This window comes from Octopus bimaculoides, chromosome 20 (assembly GCF_046866305.1).
Source record: "Octopus bimaculoides isolate indiv1 chromosome 20, ASM4686630v1, whole genome shotgun sequence".
In the NCBI taxonomy this organism is placed as follows: Eukaryota; Metazoa; Mollusca; class Cephalopoda; order Octopoda; family Octopodidae; genus Octopus; species Octopus bimaculoides.
In genome coordinates, this window is record NC_142947.1 from 42835239 (window position 1) to 42857738 (window position 22500).

The 22500-nt window shown below is 36.1% G+C and overlaps 1 protein-coding gene across 1 annotated transcript in view; it reads right to left on the reverse strand.

Annotated features, from left to right (window-relative positions):
• Window positions 1-22500, reverse strand: part of LOC106873492 (inositol 1,4,5-trisphosphate-gated calcium channel ITPR3) — a 230153-nt gene that overhangs the window by 73607 nt on the left and 134046 nt on the right. Inside the window, exons 5-20 of the mRNA XM_089338464.1 lie at window positions 18703-18789; window positions 17518-17595; window positions 15728-15808; window positions 15051-15148; window positions 13279-13366; window positions 11795-11882; window positions 10491-10598; window positions 10074-10219; window positions 9254-9332; window positions 8535-8620; window positions 7446-7571; window positions 7193-7237; window positions 4850-4930; window positions 3899-4083; window positions 2522-2645; window positions 652-762 (exon numbers count right to left, since the gene is read on the reverse strand). Coding sequence (XP_089194590.1) covers window positions 652-762; window positions 2522-2645; window positions 3899-4083; window positions 4850-4930; window positions 7193-7237; window positions 7446-7571; window positions 8535-8620; window positions 9254-9332; window positions 10074-10219; window positions 10491-10598; window positions 11795-11882; window positions 13279-13366; window positions 15051-15148; window positions 15728-15808; window positions 17518-17595; window positions 18703-18789 — 1611 coding nt within the window. The remainder of the gene's footprint in view (window positions 1-651; window positions 763-2521; window positions 2646-3898; window positions 4084-4849; window positions 4931-7192; window positions 7238-7445; window positions 7572-8534; window positions 8621-9253; window positions 9333-10073; window positions 10220-10490; window positions 10599-11794; window positions 11883-13278; window positions 13367-15050; window positions 15149-15727; window positions 15809-17517; window positions 17596-18702; window positions 18790-22500) is intronic.

A 22500-nucleotide genomic window follows, 5' to 3' on the forward strand; every position in this document is an offset into this window, starting at 1 on the left:
CCTTCAAAAGTGGAAAGTTACACAAGACAGTATACTCCCAGATGGATTATGTATGAAAAAACTAGCCAGAAGCGATAGTCACGCCCTGGAATACCTTGGTCTTCTCGATCAAGGACGATATGGATATAGACAAGAGCAGGAACAACAAGAATAACAACGACTGGTGTGTGTTAGTGTGTGTGTGTGTGTGTGCGTGTGTGTGTGTGTGTGTGTGTAATAGGTTAGAGGTATTCTATTATTTGAAGAAAATAGCTTTCGATGTTTTATTGTGAAAACCGCTGCAACATCCGTTGTAGGTTCCGGTCTAAGAGAAATGATCCAGCTTTGTGCTGTTACTGTTTAGCCCTAGTCCAACCGTCAGATCGAGTAGATCTCCGATAAAAGGCATTCTACTTCTGGTGGCCATTTCGTCCTTTTGTAAAACCAGCCTTTCTACATAAAAAAAAAACGGGTGGGTGCTTTTTTCTTTTTAAGGAAGATGTGGCTGTTATTTTTAGCAGATCGAGCGAGCATGCAGAGATCCCATCGGTGGCCCCTAGTCCCCACAAATCCTTAACCTTGAGTAAGTAAGCCAAATTCCTTAACTTCGGGTCATCCCTTCCCACTGACAGTTGATAAGAATATTCGCATATCAATTGTTTGTTGGTGAACCTTACCTTGTATGTTCGCAAGCCATTGTTGGACAATGTAACTCTGGTTGTTAGGAATGGCAACATCATTACAAACACACAGAACCTGCAGCAAATCCAGAAATCGGTAATTCTGAAACGAAGAATGAGAAACGATTATTAATCCATTAAGTCTCAGAGTACTAAAATTTCTGAATATTACTTTAAAATTTTTTTTATGGAAGATTCAAAATAGGTTAAAATGAAAAAAATAATTATTAAAATACCTTTACTTCAAATAGAAATGGAAATACTCGGTGTCCTATAAATAGGACACTGAGACGATGTGATATAGCTTATTCAATGTTCTCATTTAGTGTCCTATTTATAGGACAGTGGGACTTAATGGGTTAAAAGATCACACCTAGAGAAATTCATAGATGAGAAATGTCGACTGTACAAAGTTTCATTTCGAAACTAATAACAACACCTGGAAAACCAACAGATGATAAATATCTAGTTTTATAACTAATTACTTGTGATAACCTGTACTGGAAGGGATTTGATATAATATCTGTCCATCTTCGGCGTTCAATAAATTATAATAGATTGGAAAATGGATATATATGTGTGCATGTATGTATGTTTACATATATATGTGTGTGTGTGTGTGTGTGTGTGTGTGTGTGTGTGTGTGTGTGTGTGTGTGTGTGTGTGTGTGTGTGTGTGTATTGAGGCGCAGGGTTCAGATCCTAGCCCATATCTACGGAAAGTTTCAGAAATGGTTGTCGGAGAATTTCTACAACTTCAGCAGACCCAACTTCTTCCCCCTTAATTCTCCCGATTGTAATTCCAAGGAACACTATGTGTGAAGCGCTGTTGAGGAAGGCACGGACTGTTCTCCCTAGCAACACAAAGACTGGACTAGTGGCCAAGATCAAAGCGTTCGAAGATCTTCTCAGGGGACACAGCGATGGAACGTATGCGCCAGGTTCCAGAGCCACCTGGAGGCCTTTGGTGGAAGCTGAAGGAGGCTACTTTGAGCAAACTGTTATCTCCCTGTCCATAATTTGGTTAAATGTTTTGACTTTTTAAGATAATTTTATTTTTGAATGGGATCTGATTCGTTTTCCTTTTATGCAAACTGTCGAAATTTAGCCCGAACACTCTGTATTGAGAGAGGGTGAGAGAGAGAGAGAGAGAGAGAGAGAGAGAGAGAGAGAGAGAGAAGAGAGAGAGAGAGAGAGAGAAGAGAGGAGAGAGAAAGAGAGAAAAGAGAGAAAGAGAGAGAGAGAGAGAGAGAGAGAGAGAGAGAGAGAGTGAGTGAGAGTGAGTGAGAGAGCGAGTGAGAGAGAGAGATCTATTATTAAACCGTTTACAGCGTTTGTTTCAGTATCATAACCAACAGAAACAACAATAAATTCATACATTATTTACATTATTTACATTTGACGGATATTTGCCCTCATCTTGTCTGTTATTAACACAACGTTTCAGCTGATATACCCTTCAGCCTTCTTCAGGTGTCTTGGGGGGAAATTTCGAACCTGGGTTCTCATTCATAAGGTATTTTTCAATGTTGTTGTTGTTGTTATTATTATTATTATTATTATTATTATTATTATTATTATTATTATTATTATATGCCCATGGGCATATGGTGTAGTGGTTAAGAGCGCGGGCTACTAACCCCCAATTTCCGAGTTCGATTCCAGGCAGTAACCTGAATAAATAATAATAATAATAATAATAACAACATCGAAAAAATACCTTAGGAATGAGAACCCAGGTTCAAATCAGCTGAAATATTGTTTTAACAACAAACAAGATGAGGACAAATATCTATCAAATGTAAATAATGTAAATAGTTCCTCATCTCTTAAATACAGAACTGAATAAATTCATAGCCTTACCGGATTCTCCCTCAACAGATTGATGAACAGTTCAATGTTTGAATGCCCGATTCGATCCACAATCTTTCGTTTGTCTCTGATGAGTTCCACAATCATCTGGGCAACATTCAGACCGATACCACCCCTGGAAGAAGTAGAAGAAAAAAAGAAACATTACAAAAGCAGTAGTAACAACAACAACAACAGCAACCACTAAAACAGTATGGCTCGCACTCTACGTTAATCTCTTGTCCTTGTAATCCGTCCGTAATCTCAAAAGCATTTTGAGGGTCAGAAGCTTTTGCTGAACGATAACGTTATTCTAAAATGTCTGAGGGCGGCGAGGAGCCGACAGAATCGTTAGGACGCTGGGCGAAATGCTTAGCGGTATTTCGTCTGTCGCTACGTTCTGAGTTCAAATTCCACCGAGGTCGACTTTGCTTTTTATCCTTTCGGGGTCGATAAATTACGTACCAGCGAAACATTGAGGGGGGGGGGGTCAATGTAATCAACTAGTCAACTACCCCCAAATTTCAGGCCTTGTGCCTAGAGTAGAAAAGGTTATTCTAAAATGTTAAGGCGGTGAGCTGGCAGAGACTTGAGAAGCATGAGCGAAAGTTACGCAAGGAGCGAGAAAAGGCGGAAAAAGACGAACTTGTTTTAAATGAAATAAAAAGAAGTGCAAAGAAAAAAAAGAAAAAAGAGGTGAGAGAGAGAGAGAGAGAGAGTGAGGAGAATAGGCTTACGAAGTATGACCGAAAGAAACACAAAGAAGTGTAAAAAAAAGTGAGAGGAGGCGTAGAAAGATAAATCTTCCCGCATCGAAATAATCTTTTAAAAATCTGGGGTAAGACTGAAAAAGATAGAGACGAAAGAGAAAGAAAGAGAGTGTGTGTGTGTGTGTGTGTGTGTGGGAGAGAGAGAGAGAGAGAGAGAGAGAGAGAGAGAGAGAGAGAGAGAGAGAGATAGAGAGAGAGAGAGAGAGATAGAGAGAGAGAGAGAGAGAGAGAGAGACTTTGTGGTTTACGAAGCATAACAGAATGTCACGTTAATCAGCGGGGAAAGGCGTAAGAAGATAATTGGTGTAAGGAAAGAGAGAGAGAGAGAGAGAGAGAGAGAGAGAGAGAGAAACAAAGAAGAAGAGAGAGAGAGAGAGAGATATTAGAGACGAGAAAAGACTTTGGGGGCTTACGAAGCATGACGGAAAGTAGCGTAAAGAAACGGGAAGAGTTGTCGAAAAACGGATGTCATCGTATCTAAAGAAAAAAAAGCGAATTCAAGGACAAAAAGAGACAAGAAGAAAGCTTAAGGTTTAAGAAGCATTTCGGAAAGTAACGTAAATGAGCGGGAGGAGGTGCAGAAGGACGAATGTTCTCGTATCTCAATGATTTACTTACTTTCTGCGAGAACTGTGTTTGGAAAAAATCGATGTATTTAGCAAAATACAAAGCGTTCTTCCTGCTTCTTCCAATCATGTAAGCATGTAACACGTCATAGGCTTCTTTGAAGATCCGAATCATATAACTTTCATCTTCTGCTCCTTGTAGTGGCAGTTGCAGTATCTTTACTAACAGATCGATCACCTACATGAACGGGGATCAAATACACAAATTACTCTTTAGTGTCTTCAATATGTCTAACGCAAATAATATGCTGCAACAACAGACGCGCTTTTGGATCATTCAAAATTGCTTTTTCTCTTTATATTTAAAACACCCCCAGGAAACAAGTACTACCTGTACTACATGTATTACAAGAACTTCTCTGTTTGAGCCAGGCTCTCTGCAACAACCCAGAACACTATACCACAAGACCATTCCAAGAACAGTTTCTCTTCCAAAGTCTCTAACCACACACACACACACACACACGCACACACATACATAGCAAGATTCTTCCAGCAAAGCCATCATCGGACAATAGCGCAGTCACTGCGATTACTATTCTTGTTATATATATGAGCAAAAAAATAAGAAGCATGCGTAGCGTTACGTAGGTTCCAAAATTTGAACAGAAACGCAACAAAGGAACAAATGGAAAATTCACACAGAATTCCTTGTCATTTATCAACCAAAAGATCTTTACAATTTCACACCTTTAACGATAATATTGTTCACTCTTGGTGGCTTCAGCTGCGAGAAGCTGCTGGAAAAAGCGAGCGAACATGGATACACACACACGCACACACACCATTGTACACACATACATACATACATACATACATACATACATACATACATACATACATACATACATACATACATACATACATGTCTGTGTGGGTGCGTGCATATGTGTGTGTATACATGTATGTATGTATGTTTTGATATTAAAATAAAAAAGACTTACTCTCAAATTTCTCATCAGTTTCTGTCGATTTTTGTCCGGTCGCCCATCCGGAATGATAAACGCCTTCAACTCCTTCATCCCCTGTAATATAGATAACGTTAAGGTGATAATATTATCTCTGGGCATAAAAACACTGTCTAGCGCATAATGACATCAAACTTTTTTATTGGTATTAAATTGATAATTGTATTGCACCGATAATCAGATTGCACGGATAATTGTTGTCTTCAGCGTTTTATCGCGTGTCCGATAATTTATTTGGTCTTTTTTCTTGACCACTTCTTTCCCTCTGTCCGTGTTTATGCCTCCGATGACTAATGAGGCCGATTCTTGCATGGAACGTTTAGTTGCAAAGTTCGCAACTCTTTATCACAGGTTTTATTGGAGCTTCCGGAGTCTTACATGCGTAGAGGGCTTGCTACCTGCAGCCTACGGTACCAGGCTATCGATTCTTTTCAAATATCTAATACTTCCCTGATTATTCTGACCGTGCCAAGGAAGCAAACCTTTTGTAACAGTTCTACTGGACACTCTATTCCAATTTCCCTTATATTCCCATTGATGCCTTCTGATACTCTTCCCACGGACCCAACAATAATTGGCACTATTTTCACCTTCTTCATTTTCCATAGCCAGGCTATTTCGTACTTAAGAGGGCTGTATTTATCTATCGTTTTGCCTTCCTTATTGAGTATTCATGGGTCTAAGGGGCATGCAACGTCAACTATATAGCATATGTGGTACACGTTGTCCAACACACCAGGTCCGATCTGTTATGCTCTAGCACCTGACCTGTTTGGATTGGGAAATCCCAGAGGAGTTTGCTATTCTTCGACTCCGCCACTCTCTGCAGTTTGTGCTCATACCCCGGCTGGCCTCTCTAGCCCCCACTTTTCGCACAGTTTCTAATGAAACATTTTCGCTACCTGATCGTGTCGCCACAACTTTTAGTGGTTTTGGGCAAGTCTAGGGAATTCATTCGTGATATGGGCAATAATTTCATCCACTCTATTGCAGGTGCGGCACAGCGGAGACACTTGCTCTATTATTATTATTATTATTATTATTATTATTATTATTATTAATTCATATATGCACAATAGATTTATTCCGTTGGGAAAGAAAAATTCTTAACATCGAACTACAACTTTTAACCTTAGATGCCAAAATCCTTCCTAAGTATCCTAGCTCTCCTCCCCTCCTCCTCCTCCTCATCATCATATACGAAGCCCAGTATGCCCATCATGACTACCCATTTGATAAGGGTACACCAGGCACATGCATCACAACCATATGTGCGCGACGTGGTGATCTCACATCAAGTTAAACAATGCATGACCTTGAAGGTGAGGCCCAGTTAGAATTTTTCCAGGTCGAGTCGCCCATCCCGCTCAAAAGGTCCCTGAATAAGGGTTGTTTAAGGATGTTGAGCAAAACACCCATGTTTCCAAAAGTGAATTATTCAAACCCCAAAGAATTCCTGTCAACACATGGCTATGATGCTCCCCCACTACTTTTGCTCGTGATCAGAGATGCACATATCGTCAGCCACTAAGGGACATGCTCAACTGGTTAGGGTCAAACAACTGACAAGCAAATCTTCTTACCACATTGCAACTCCTGCGCCTATGAATGCGATATTTACGACCTTTAAAGATCTTTGAAGACACACACATTCTCACGTTGAAACCGTTTTTTTTATATATATATAATTCGAACTGTAATCATGAGAGCAATTTTTGAAGTTCTGATAATTCTGGATTTTCTGGTATTTGACTCCAGTATTTAAGAGTACCGTTTGATATATTTCCCAAACTTCCAGTAACCACTAGTACAGATGTCGTTCTAAGAAGCCACATTTTTGAGAATTCTATTTCAAGACGATTGTATTTACTTCATTTTTCAAAAATTTTCAGAGAAGTGGTGCATTTCTCTCGGATTGATGTATTTATGAGCAAACATATTTTGTTAATACGATTTTTAGCCACAATATCTGGTATATTAGCCTGAATAGTTCGATCAGCTTCGATACTTAAGTCCAAAAGAAAAGCTATGTCTTTGATCTCAATTACATGACATGATTGTTTCCATAAGACAAACAGACAGACAGACGGACAAATAGATAGATAGATAGATAGATAGATAGATAGATAGATAGATAGATAGATAGATAATTGGAATTTCCTGTCTCAGATTTGTACTATATTTTCCCATGTGATTTTGCACAATCAATAAAAAGAAAGAGATGAGAAGAGAAGAAAAAAGAGAAAGAAAGAGGCGGAAAGAGATTGAAAGAGAGTTAAATGAAAAAGAGTGAGATGAATTGTGAATGTAAATACTTACAGCAATGATACCGTGTGTTATTCTTGCATTCAAATGTAGTTCATGCTTCAAAGAATACAATAAGAGAAAAACAAATATAAGCATTAAAACATGGAATAATAGACAGATGAAATGATCGACAGGAAGACAGACTGAGAGATAGGTCGATAGACAGGGAGGATAGGATAATCCATAAGCGAATAAATAACTGAATCGATTTAAATCGATGAATTTGCCCTTATTTTTGCGATTTATACACCTAATTGGTACTTACACGGTTGACCAAATTATAAAGGAATGGCACCATGCCGGCAACAAAATTAAAATCTTTGATAGCCTCATCATCCACGTATTGTAGAGTGTAGGCATCGTCATACTGGCTTTCATTCGACGAAGATACCTGAAATGGGAAAAATTTCAAGAAGAATTAGAGGAATCTCAGAACAGCTTGTAGAATGGTAAATACATGCATATATATAATGACTATAAGGATTCAATAGAAACGAGGCACATTAACACGTAGGACGCCGGACTGGGTAGGTACGATAACACAGAGTTCATGGTCAGCCTGGTCAGCAAGATAGAATACATCAGATGTTGTTAGGAATGGATATTGCGGATATAAATGTACCAAAACTAATTTAAACCGTAGATCCGACTCTGCGGTTGGTCATTGGCATGACGGAGATGCAGAAAGTAAACACAGATGCCGTATAAAATTTGATGTTTCGGTAAAGTTTTATTATTGCCGAAACAGCTGTCGTAAATTTAAAACGCATTTGCCCTTACACACACACACACACACACACACACACACACACACACACACACACACACACACACACACACACACATATATATATATAAAGTTACTTGGAAATGGATGTGTGGCGTCCAATTAAATAATAATAATAATAAATAATACATATATGTCCGTCTTCCCTTCTTTGGACTTTTTCTATATTTTTAATGAAGAGCTCCGCTCGAAACGTGAAATCCTCTTTCGTTTCTTTCTTGAGCGTCCAATAACACTGTACTTATTCCACGTCCTCGCGTTGTTGTTTTTTCGTGTTTTTTCTTACTTGGTCATGTTTGGATTGACTATATATATATATATATATATATATATATATACACGAATGTATATATATATATATATATATACACACACGAATATATATATATATATATATATATATATATATATATATATATGTATATGTATATATATATATATATATATATATATATATGTAAACGTATATATGTATGTTTGTGATATATGCATTATATGTGATGTATAATACATCGTACATAGACACATACGCACACACGCACACATCATAGTTTCGGTTCTTTTTACCTTCCGAGTTGATGCTCCGTCCCATCGTAATCCACTCATGGATTTTCCATTGCCTTCTTCAAATGAATGCCGTTCATAATCTTCGTCTGAAATAGAAGAATCCAAAATAGTTGAGGAAAACATCTTTCTGGGTTTATCTTAGAATAAATATAATGACCAGCACCGGCAAAAAGCTGGTGTGGGGCTACGTCGACAAAGGACTGAGGAGGGAAATTAACCGTTCAAGTGCGGCCATCACCAATTGATGCTTACAAAGTTTTACATGTATCCGCCTATATATACATATATATATATATATATATATATATATATATATATATATATATATATATATGTGTATATATATGTCAAAAGGGTGAAAGAGCAGAAAAGACAGATAGATATATAGACAGATAAACACTGTATTAGACAGACAGATAGATAGATAGATAGATAGATAGATAGATAGATAGATAGATAGATAGATAGATAGATAGATAGATAGAGAGGGAGAGAGAGAATAAGTGAGAGAGAGAGATGTAAATGTAAATATCGAATGCGAGCAAACAGAATAAAATTGAATGAGGGATGAATAAATGCAGACAGGTACAGGCAGAGAGAGAGAGAGAGAGAGAGAGAGAGAGAGAAAGAGAGAGAGAGAGAGAGAGAGACGCTGATAGAGAGAGAGAAAGAGAAAAGAAGGAAAGTAAAAATTACTGCATCATGCTGTATTTCCTTACCTTTCAGAGCGTGGAGCCAGTAACCTGTCAGCATGTGTTCAATCCTTGCGTAACTTTCGAATTGAATTTGATTCCTCTCCTAGAATGAAATTGTTATTATTATTATTAAGGCGGTGAGCTGACAGAATCGTTAGCATGCCGGGAAAATTGCTTAGCGACATTTCGTCTGTTGCTACGTTCTGAGTTCAAACAAGGATGGTCCAACAACAACCATTGTTGTTCACATCCATTGACTCCAAAGCACATCCTACATCAATGTATTGAGTGTCTTCAGCACACATTGTTTGAAAGAAGGTGTTTTTTGAAGATGTAATACAACAATGTTTAACACATTCATATTAGGAATGAACAGGTACATCATCATTTATGATTCTCGCTCTCCTGCGTGCACATGATAAATGATGATGAATCAGCAACGTGCACATGATAAAGGATCATGATCTGAGTGCACATGATAAATTATCTTGAATCAGAAACGCGGATCATCAAGCAATTTGTTTGTTGAATCCTATCAACAAGGACAGCAATATTTGTTAAGATTTATCCATCCAGTGGTAACTTTGAAGAGACACAATCATGTTGAAACGCCGGTGTCCCAAAGTCCCCTTACGTCAATAAATCGTGTATATTGCCTATACACATCTTCTAAGAGAAGAAAGAATTCTTCAAAGGCAAAATACAACAGCAATAAACATATTAAGAATGAATATCTTCATCTTCGTTGTAATACAATTTATTTATATCAAAACTTCTGCTGCTGCTCGATAGATTAGTTGTAAGATTTGTTGCACAAGGGAATGAAAATTCTAAATGATCTCACCTTCAAAACTGAATGTAGCCGGAACACAGTGCGTGGATCGGTTTGGTCAGTGGTCAAAGATACCTCGGACTTGGAGTTTATACACAGATATTGGCGAGTGGCCAAATGTCGCAGGCGAATCTGCTGCTCCCAGTTTAATACTTCACCTATTATTTGAAAGGAAAAAGGAAACAAACAAACAAACAAATAAATATGAGTAGAGTACAATAACACAAACATACATTCACACAAACGTATATTCACACAAACGCACACATATGTACACAGATATACACAGACATACCTGGATATATATCGGCCTTTATTACATACAGCCACACTCACACGCCCAACACATGCGTATGAAAACAATTTAATCGAAGTGTACTACTTTCATATCTAGTACTTAAAATTAACGTTCCGAAGACATTCACTTACCATCCAATATGCTCGACTCAGATTCTATCTGCCAATATGTGTTTCCGGAAGTTGATGGTGACATAGTCTTTGGGTGGTGCTGATCCATGACCCGAATACGAAAATGAACTGCAGAGTAAGTATAGAAACGCAAACATTGATGAGAGAAGTGAAAATAACAAGAATGAGTACGTTAAGTTTATCTCTATAGATTTTCTAAACAAATTATAACCATCTCTGGTTTTGTTATGACATTTCATGTCTGAGTAAGCTTAATGTAAACAACAATGTGATCGAAAATGAAAAATGGGTAATGGATGCATATACCATATTTCAGGAGTATTTTGCTTCTTCCTCAGCACCCATTCAACTCATTAACCATCCACGAACTCATTTCTATAGAAAATCTGTAGAGATAAACTTAACAAATTGTTTAATAACACTACTGACACAGCAGAACACAATATTGATTTATAAAAAGGGCGGCGAGCTGGCAGAAACGTTAGCACGCCGGGCGAAATGCTTAGCGGTATTTCGTCTGTCTTTACGTTCTGAGTTCAAATTTGCCTTTCATCCTTTCGGGTTCGATAAATTAAGTACTATTTGCATACTGGGATCGATCTAATCGACTGGTCCCCTCCCCAAAATTCGGGCCTTGTGCCTAAAGTAGAAAAGAATATTGACTTATGAAATAAAGTGTTTTATATACTTTGTAGTAGATTATGATTGTATAACGAAATACGGAGTCCCTGCAGGTCATTAATACGTATGCATACTTATATGTGGATTAAAATAGATAGAGGGCGAGGAGATGAGGAGATATTAGGAACGCAAAGGAGATTAGATGTTTTTTTTTAAATTTTTCATCTTCATCTTATCATATCGAATTGGTTGTCCACTTTCTTTCGTCTAACATTACACGACCACAGATATTCTTTCAGCAGCACTGCTGTCGTCGAATTTTCGTCTTATCTCCGTGCTGCAGACTAAACCTGTCAGTAAATTCTTGAATATCTCTCACATTAGTCTAAACAACTTTATGTATTCTTTCGTTAAAAATGAATAATTATCTTAATTCATTTTCTATTTTGATGTTTTGCGACTTCATATATCGCCTGAAACTTTCTTCTTACATAGACTACTTCAACATACCTTCTAAACTTCTCAACATTACTCTAATCTCGTTTGTGTGTATATATGTGAATACACATATGTTTATATATATATATATATATATATATATATATTTTATATGTATGTATGTATGTATGTATGTATGTATGTATGTATGTATGTATGTATGTATGTATGTATAATTGGCTTACCGTTTTCGGTGATGATTTCGTCAAACAGACCTTCAGCAACAAGATAAGCTTCCAGTTCTTTGTGAAATAACCGAATCACAGATCCTCCCTTGAATTTGAGAATTTGATAAGAGTAAAAACAGAGAAAAAATACGGAAAATAAAACATTAAAACAAGCTATTTTTTTAATAAGGAAATTTTAATATAAATTTCTTCTACAGTATTCTATCGAATCCATAATGTATGCATAATGTATGGTTGCCCTGAATGTTAGAAATGAAGTTAGTGGATAACTAACATTGTATACTTTGCAGTTTTCCATATTTTATACACATTTGATCTCATAATCCGTACTTATATGTATATGCATAAAAACACATGTATATGCTCATGTAGCTAGAAAGATACATATGCGCATGTGTAGTACGCATATACAAATATGCGTGCACATACATACACATACCCACATCTATATGCATACAAATATACATATACACACATATATAGATAGAAAAGTATACACACACTCATATATATGAATATGTTTTATGTCAAGTTATAGATAAAAATATTAAGTACTTTTTAGTAGAGCATATAGTTACTAATTATTAGAAAGTAAAGGTTGAGAGTGACTTCGAAGTTTCACCTTACTAGCTATCATTAGCCTCTTGTTTCATTCTAACCATATTTCAAAAAATTGATTTTCAATTTTGAATTGATAGACAAAATCACGGCTGCGGTGGAATCTGTTGACTATCGAAGTATAAAAATCACTCACCTCTATGTATATCAGAAACGTGCTGCCTCGGTAGGCAAGGTAGGCACTGCCTACCTTGGATAAAATAGATCGATAGCAATATTTTCCGTTCATGGCAAAATATGCACCTAACTCAAAATCATGAAGGTTACTCTGACTACTATGTATAAAATGCAAAATGTTTTATTTTGTATAGATTAGGTAGGCATAATTCGTCCTTGCTTTTCAATCTCAGCACGCATAATACTGATGTAGCAAATGTGCTGCGTACATTCCTACAACAACGTTTTCTTTACGAGCTGTAAAGGCAGAAGTAAATCTGCCTTCAACTAAGCCGCACGCCTGTTTCGCTTATATTTTATGCATTTTACTACATAAAGGTCACCAACTGCCTGCCCTGAGTAATTACTGACGACTCGTGCATGCTGTATACGTACTAACAAACAAACACACACACACACACACACACACATACATGTAAACAACGTGCACACAACTTCAACTACAATCTTAAAATGCAGATACACTCCTCTGTACACGCACATCTCACACCTCCTAGCTTTTAACTCTCCCTTAGAATCACATTCCCACTTGGGCCTTAATCCCATCGCTGGTCTGGTTTCGTTTTCTCTTTCTGTCAACCTCTTTTTTCTAACTTACACTCTTTATATTTTTTTCTGATGACGAACCAGTCACATCCATCTCCTTCTTCAAAATATATATCAAACAGATAATCAAAACAACTCACCCGAACAAATCTATTGTCTTCCAGATCCTCTCTGTAGCAGCCAACAAGTGTGAAACTAGATTTTTCCACTCCCAGATTTAGTTCTGAACTGTGGAAAATAATAAGTGGAAGTATTAGTAAAATCAACAAGAAGGAAATTTATGACAGTTATGGAGGAATGAAGGTGGCGAGGAATGGTAGGTAGGTAGGTGTGGATAGGCAGAAATGGTTGAGCACCAAACAACAAAATATATCGTGATTTTACACACAAGCATATTTATAAATACATATACATATACATACATGCATACATACACCACACACATATACAAACACTAAATTGTGTCGAACCAATGAAGGTGGAGTACTCAATGCATATTGTAGAGTATGTACTTTACTTAAACTTGCACTGAATGTTTATCACGCGAGTCGAGTTTCACTCCGATGCAATCTTCTGGTGAGAACTATTACATCCACTGCGATGGCTTACATCTCACTGCGTATGTGTGGATGTAGAATTCTAGTTTGTGTCTGCTCATTGTCTTCAGTTTCCCGCCCGTTGATTGGCTATTATATTTCTGTCTATTCAATAGTTGCTTTCTGTGGATTTGTCTATACTTTATTTGAATCAGATGGTGCGTATTGAGTTTTGTTGTTTCAAATATTGAGTCGTTCAATGTTTGCATTTATCTGTTAATAACGTTGTTTATTTATTTATTTCTTTTGGCCAAGTTTGTTACATTGATTAGAAGGCTGTGCAAGTGTGGTTAATATTCCGTTTCAAGATATTAACATTTGTGTTGGATTAATTTTACTGATATGAATTTTGCTTTGGTGAGTTTAAAGATTTTTGGGGTTTATATTTTGTTGGTGCGGACTATGCATAGGTGGCCATATTTTTTGCTGTTTAATCTATTTGTATCGCTATTTACTGTGATGTTTCTTTTTGAATTTATCTGTTAAAGACATGCATTTACAGAAGAGGCCGGTTAAGAGTATCACATATTGTAAACGGAGTTTCATGGTTGAGTGACTTTTGCTAATGTATGTCGAATTTTGTTTTCGCTATGATCGAAGAATTGAATGTCTTCTTTATGAGAAGTAATGTGGTGTTACTTATTGAATTTGTCTGTGAAGCTAAATGAAATTTGTTTCTTTTATTGGAAAATTAAGGGTATCACATATTGGTGTTGGTGATATCTTACGGGTGGGATTACTAATGTGAAGTTTTGAATTTGTTTTTGGTCATAGTCAAGTGGTTTGCATTATAAATAGTTTCATGTATTTGCGTATGTTTTGTTAAAGGCTTGTTTTAATCTTTTAGAGCAATAAATATGGTTCAATATCTGTGTCTTCGTGTGTATGTACGCGCGCTATGGCCAAAGATTGCTTTTAGTTTGTCTTTATATATAAATATATGTGGAGAATTATGTTTGATTTGGGTTGGTTATTTGTAGTTCAATACATGTGGTTACCACTTTTAATATGAGTGTGTGGGGGCAAGAATGGGGTTAGAGGTAGTCGGACCAGTGCCCAAAGGTGAATTTGTTTTTGTGTCTGCAACATGACATTATTTCAGCCGTCTTGTTTAGTGAGAGTGCGTTATGGATGATTATGTTCTAGTTTTTGCGTTGCATTGGTGACGATTCTGGAACTATTTATGAACGATACGGCACAGTCTGTTATTTTCTATTCTAGACTTGTAGTTATATTGTCTCTTCTAATTCTGTTTTTTTTTTTGTTTAAACCAAAATAAATATCACAATTCTATGGAAATAAAGACGTTTTCTTACCCTTCAAAATTGCAGTCTATCTGGAACTTTTCACTGGTATGGAAGAAATGTCCTGGGGATTTAACACTTTCAAATACAATTTGGTCAAATAGTTGCACCTACAACAACAATAGTATCTCGAAACATTATACGCATATAAACAATACATATCAAAACATACGGTCATATAAGAACATTTTTATATCGCTAATCTTCCATAAATACGTATTTTATGCATGTATGAATGCACAAAAACATATGCACACACAAGTGTACCTTCTAGCACACGTTGTATTTACTGGTAATACCGAGGAAGTTAGAGGATCCTATTTCGTAATAGACCAACCAACTTGCATTATAATGACAATCCACTTGCGGAAACGCGTGTATATTATAGAAAGTTTAAGATACCAATTACTTTTTCTGTATTCACTGCATGTGTGTGTGTGAGCGCGCGTGTGTGTGTGTGTGTGTGTGTGTGTGTGTGTGTGTGTGTGTGTATGCTTCTTGAACTAGATTTATCTTTCCTCTTGCAAAGAAAACAGCGTCTATTTTAGCAGTTTGAACATCCACACAAGTCTTTAGTTAACTCGTCAATGATTAGGAAAAATCAGTAGAATAGAACCGGACCAAACAAGAAGTATGCTTGCAGGAAGACTATTATCAATATGAATATGAGGTGTTTTACATCAGCTTACCACTTCCCCTTCTGACTTCACTTTGTATCTGGGCAAAATACGGAACTGTGCATTCTTGGCGTTGAACTCGTTTAATGAAATCTGAAAATAAATCAAAATTCGGAATATATTTTACCAAAAGAAGAGAGATATAATTCGAATTATTATTTCGTATTATTAAAGCGGTGAGCTGGCAGAATCGTTAGCACGCCGGACGAAATGCTTAGCGGTATTTCGTCCGACGCTCTGTTCTGAGTTCAAATTCCGCCGAGGTTGATTTTTGCCTTATACCCTTTCGGGGTCGATATATTAAGTACCAGTGGAATACTGCGGTCACTGTAATCGACTAGTCTCCCTTCACCTAAATTACTGGCTTTGTGCCTTTACTAGGAAGGATTATTATTTTGTATTATTGTTATTTTGAAATGTAAGGCAGCGAGGTAGCAGAATCTTTATGTCCTGAGTTCAAATTCCGCTGAGATCGACTTTACATTTTGTGCTTTCGAGGTCGATAAAATAAATACCAGTTGAGCACAGGCATCAATATAATTGACTAGTGCTCCTTCACCTAAATTGCTGGCCTCGTGTCAAAATCTGAAGTCAGTATACAAGGAGTGTATTGAAGTCTTGTACCTACATCAGTAGTCTTGCACCATGTTTTGTTTTTTTTGAGGCTCAAGACTTTTCATACACACCTTGCATAAATACAGGTAGGGCGGCGAGCTGGCAGAAACGTTAGCACACCGGGCAATATATATATATATATATATATATATATATATATATATATATATATATATATATATATATATATGCATGTATGTTACTGTTCGTAAATGTTGTGTATATATATATATATAGGCGTATACATTACAGTGGTTTACTGACTAAAGAATATTTGCTTAATCTCCACTTGTTGAAAGCTTTCATTTCGTTTCCATTTTCGCACTTAATTCTGGTCGGATGTTAAACTTGTTTTGCGAAGTATAGCTCTGAAACTCAATATTATTTCAGAAGCCGCACATAATAGCTTTGCTAGCTGCATGTAGCTCTTAAATTGAGCTGGCTGAATCGTTAGCACACCGGACAAAATTCTTAGCGGCATTTCGCCCGTCTGAGTTCAAATTCCGCCGTGGTCGACTTTGCCTTTCATTCTCTCGGAATCGATAAAATAAATACCAGTTGATGTAGTCGGCTAACTGGGGTCGATGTAATCGGCTTACCCTCTTACCCGAAATTGCTGTCCTTGTGCCAAAATTTGAAACCGTTATTATTTGCAAGCTTAATGCGGTGAGCTGTCAGAATTGTTAACATGCTGGGAAAATTGCATTGCAGCATCTGTCTTTACATCCCGAGTTCAAATTCCGCCAAGGTTTACATTTTATATACATATACATATATATATATATATATATATATATATATATATATATATATATATATATATATATATGCGTGTGTGTCTTTGTGTCTGTATTTGTCCTACAACCACCACCATCACCATTTGACAACCGGTGTGTTTATGTCCCCGTAACATAACAGTTTGGCAAAATAGACAGAATAAGTATCAGGCTTCGACTAAACCTTCTTCGAGGCGGTGCCCCACCATGGCCGCAGTCTAATGACTGAAACAAGTAAAAAGGTGAAAGATATAGAAGATTCCGTAACACGAATAACTATCATTACATGTTTAAATAAGCATATTTTAATTCCATAACATGAATACATACGGTCACGTAATTACACTCATGCACTTAACGTGTGTATGTGTGTATGTGTGTATATAAGGGATTGGCAACGCCTCTACATACCATCATATTGTTCTTGTCATGCTGGCTTGTCTGTGTGGTACACATGTGTAAGTATTTGCTGGTGAAGCGATGCTTCAGCTGAAATGAATAATCGGAAAAGAAGCAAAAAGAAATGAGATAAATATATATATATATATATATATATATATATATATAAACATAATAGCCAAAAATTAGGTCGTGATGATAGTAGGAATTGGGGATAAATGTAAAATTACAGTTATATGACCTCTCTTTCCCACTTTCTCTCAACCTATACACGCATACATAAATGCATAATACATACATTCATATATATAAAAGATTGGCAAGTACCTATAAATGGCATTAAATTATTTATAGATGTTACATAAACAAAAAAACATATATATATATATATGACGGAGGGAGAAAATATAAACTTTGGTGAGTAATTCTTTACAGCTGTTTCAAAAAATTTTTTAACTTCTTGATGCAGTAAAATGTCTTATGCAAACACACAAATAGATGAAGTATACATATACTGATGCACTATTTCATATAAAAAAAAGTAAAACCTGACATGTTAATGTGTTGAAATATCTAACTTACTCGTGACATAATGAATTTTGCTATCCATCCTTCTATCGAGAAAATTCGCGCTACGGTGCTTTCGGCTTGAACAAAGATAAGTAGACCTGCACAAGTAGATGTGGGTGTTTTCCTAAGAAAACTGGATCTCTTCCTGTCGAGAGTCCCAGATGAACCTACCTCACGGCTGGAGGCCCAAATAAGAGCAGCGACATCAGAACGCGCTTATTCATCAAATGTCACATATCAGAGGAGGCTCTCAAAACAGCGTTGCTCCAGCATGGCCTGCAGCCTTGGGTTGACACCGATGAAAGTAAAAAAGTAATACACACACACACACACATATAATGTATATATGTATGTATGTAGGAATATACGTATATGTGTGTGTGTGTCCCCGCTTGACAACCGGTGTTGGTGCGTTTATATCACCGTAACTTAGCACTTCAGCAAAAGAGAGCGATAGAAAAGGTATCAGGCTTCAGTAAAGAAAAATGTTCTGGGGTTGATTTGTTCGACTAAAATTCTTCAAGGCCGTGCCCCAGCATGGCCGCAGACTAATGGGTGAAACAAGCAGAAGAATATAGGAATAACAGAAAAGGCAAAAGTTAATGGAATAAGAATGAAAATACCAACTTGAACAATTTCTCCATAGCGCACCCGTTTGCCATGCTGACGCTTTTGTTCCGAAGCATTGTCGTTGTCCTCGGCTTCTGCTGCCATCTAGCGGGAAATAGAAACGCACAGGACATTAATATGCAATAATAAAAAAATACATTAATAATAAATAAAACAAAAAATAAACCACCAAAAATAACAATAACAACAACAGCAACAATGACAACAAGGCAACAGAGCGAACTTTTTTACGCGAACGATCAGCCTGCAGGAAAAAGCAGCCAAATCACCTTCGAATCTCACCCTAGATGGAGTTTTGTCGCTTTCGATGATAATCACACACACATGCACACATACACACTCTCACATATATATGTGTGTATGCATGTATGCATTATATATATATATATATATATATATATATATATATATATATATATATCGTAACATATAATTGCCAATCAAGTGTGGCGTCCAATACAGGGAAGTGCTACTGACGTTTATAGACCCAGGAAGACATCTCTTCCACCTAGCTAACGACACACATTGTGTCTAATTAGTATTTCCGAGGGGAAGTCACTCCACTTTGGAGTAATTCAAAGGGCCAGCTTTGTTACTTTTTGTGTCACGCTGATTATCTTTGAGAACAAAGGTATGCCTGTCTGTGGAGTATTCAACCACTTGCATGCTAATTTTATGAGCAGGTTGTTCCGTTGAGCGGATCAACTGGAACCCATGTCGTTTTAACCGACAGAGTGCCAGTCAGACATATTTCTCATTCGCTGCTTTGATTTTACGATTCTTTTTCTCTTTGTTTCAGTTTGTGTAGCATTCCATCACTCATTGCCCACCACCAAGCTTAGTTTGTGCACTCGTCCTATATATCCCGTGTTAACTCTTTCTCCCTTTCTATCTATCTATCTATCTATCTATCTATCTATCTTCCCTCTACTTCCTCTCTCTCCTCTATACGGTATAAAACGTGACCTGGCGAAACCAACCAACCATCCATCCATCCAACCAGCCAATCGACATGAATATCTACTCTTATTACACAGAGGTGACACACCTATGCGTAATCATTGATACACTTTGCCATGTTACCAATTGCCTATGTAATCATAGCTGTACGCTGGTCAAGAAGTTCGCTTCTTTGACCCAGGTGGTCAGTATTTCAATGTAATATACACCTCTAACGAACACATCTACCAAGTTATGGAGCGGGAGAGTGAGTCTCCTGTTGCAGTCTATCTATTTACGTGGATGCATTTAAAAAGTATTTCGCTTTTCATGTATCTTTGTTTGTTTGTATTTTCTTTTTTTTTTTGTTTGTTTGTTTTTTTATTTTTATTTTCATTTAACCTTTATCTTGCTCAACATATATCACATTGAATAGCGACGGACTACGTACATAATATTTTAATAACATACTTAATTACGGCAACATTTCGACAAGCTAATAATAATAATAATAATAATAATAATAATAATAATTGATTTCCTAACTTTAATAGTTTCTGCAATAACAGAGTGGGTACTCATGCAGTTAACCAACGAAACAAACAAACAACGAATAAAAATAAGAAACACACAAAACATAATTTGATGGTTGAAAAGATGGCGTACGAGCGTGTACTGCGCGCGTATTGCCATAAAAAGGCATAGACATCAGGAACGTCATTAACACTTCACTTCCGAGTTTATCTAAGATGTCTTAATTTTATTATTTTTATTATCAAATCTGTATAATAATCAAAGTAAAATTTCGCTTGAAAATAAAACAGATTTGCTACAGTGAAAAGAAAGGTCTTTGAAATTAATGTAGGCGTAGGACTTTGTAGGAGATGCCGACAGGAGAGCGATAGATATATTGATAAGCAAATGAAAATTTACCGCCATTGCGTAAAATATTTACGCCAGATAGATCACAGACTGTAATGGCGTTGTTCCCTGTCTCAACACAATCTCTTCATAAAGGATGAGTAAAAAACATATTTTCTTGAAGAAGGATACTGTGTTGTTATTAATTAGTTTATTAAAAAAAGATGGAGGAAGGTGATAACAACAGTAACAAAACCGACAATGATGATGATGATGATGATGATGATGATGATGAAGATGATGATGATGATCGCGAGTAAATCGTACTTTATCTTCTGTCTTTCTCATATTCATTTAATACAGTAGTACCTCGGTTAACGAACGCCTCAGATCAAGAATAAATCGTGGTTTATATATATATCTATATCTATCTATCTCTATATATAAAGCATGATTTATACGCGATCAGAACTGTTCGAAAACCGAGGAGCCACTGTATATATATAATAAAGGTGGCTGGAGGCAATATAAAACCAAAAAGGAAAAATTCAGTGGTCACTAATAGTGACTGAGGGTGCCGAGTAGCACCTACTTTGCTAGAAACAAGAGTCAAAGATCCTTATAGCCACAAACATAGCATGAGTCTATGTACCGACAGGGGAGTCCACCGCCTCACAGCGAGCGAGGGTACTAAATTGGCAAGGCGATTAAAGCTCATCAGTAGTACTCGTCCATTGCTGATAGTTAAAATAAATCTTACCTGTCAGTGTACAGAGTTTACAATAAGCATCAATGGCTGATTCAGCAAAATGGTAATGCGAAAATTATAAAATAATTAAGATGGCTAGACGCAATATAAAACCAAAAACGAAAAATTCAATTGTCACTAATAGTGACTGAGCGTCACTACATACATACATACATACATACGTACATACATACGTACGTACATACATACGTACGTACATACATACGTACGTACATACATACATAGAAAGATGAGACAGACAGACAGATAGCTAGACAGACAGGGATATGTACATAAGAATAAGGTGCATATCGGTATAAATAATTGAGGAATTTAAAGAACATACTATAATGCAGCTGAGTACATTATATGCTATATTTTTAACTTAAATTGCATACATTGCAACTGACTATTTCGTTCAGATATTTTTTGTAATAGGGCAACAAAAGTTGTGATATTTGCTTGTCGGAGAAAAGTAAAAGTGACTGTTGTTTCTTAAAGGGTCCATCTTCAAAATAGGTTCAGAACTCATCATTTTGTTGCCATAAAATGAAAATATTCAACAAATTCTTTTAAATCACCTGACGGCTAATAAATCGAATAATTGCGTGATAGATTCATTCACATGCTGAAAGCAACATACGTTTTCTATAGTTGATGTTATTTTTGTCGGCATGTACCGAAAAGGCGAACTAGTAAATGACTGATAGCTTTATACAATAAAGTTCCAACGAGATCAAAGGCTTCCCATATTGCTAACATGCTTATTCAGCAATTTTCATAATTATTAACTCCGTATATAAATGTAAAATCGTTTCATTTATTTCATTGATTGCTTGAAAACAGGTAAAACGTGAAACTAAAAGTAACAATGTATGTAATTTAAGCTTTAAATATAATTCATATATGCATGTATACGAATGTATATATATATTAACACAACCCCACTATTTACTGACTTATATATACACACACATACATACATACATACATATATATATATATGTATATATATATATATATATATATATATATATATATATATATATATATATATATATATATATATATATGCTCAAACGTATGTGTGTATATGTGTGCACGATTTATATATATATAAATATGAAATATATATATATGTATATATACATACATATATATATATGTATATATATATATACACACACACATATATATGTATATATATACACAAATATATATTATTTATGCATATATATTATACATGC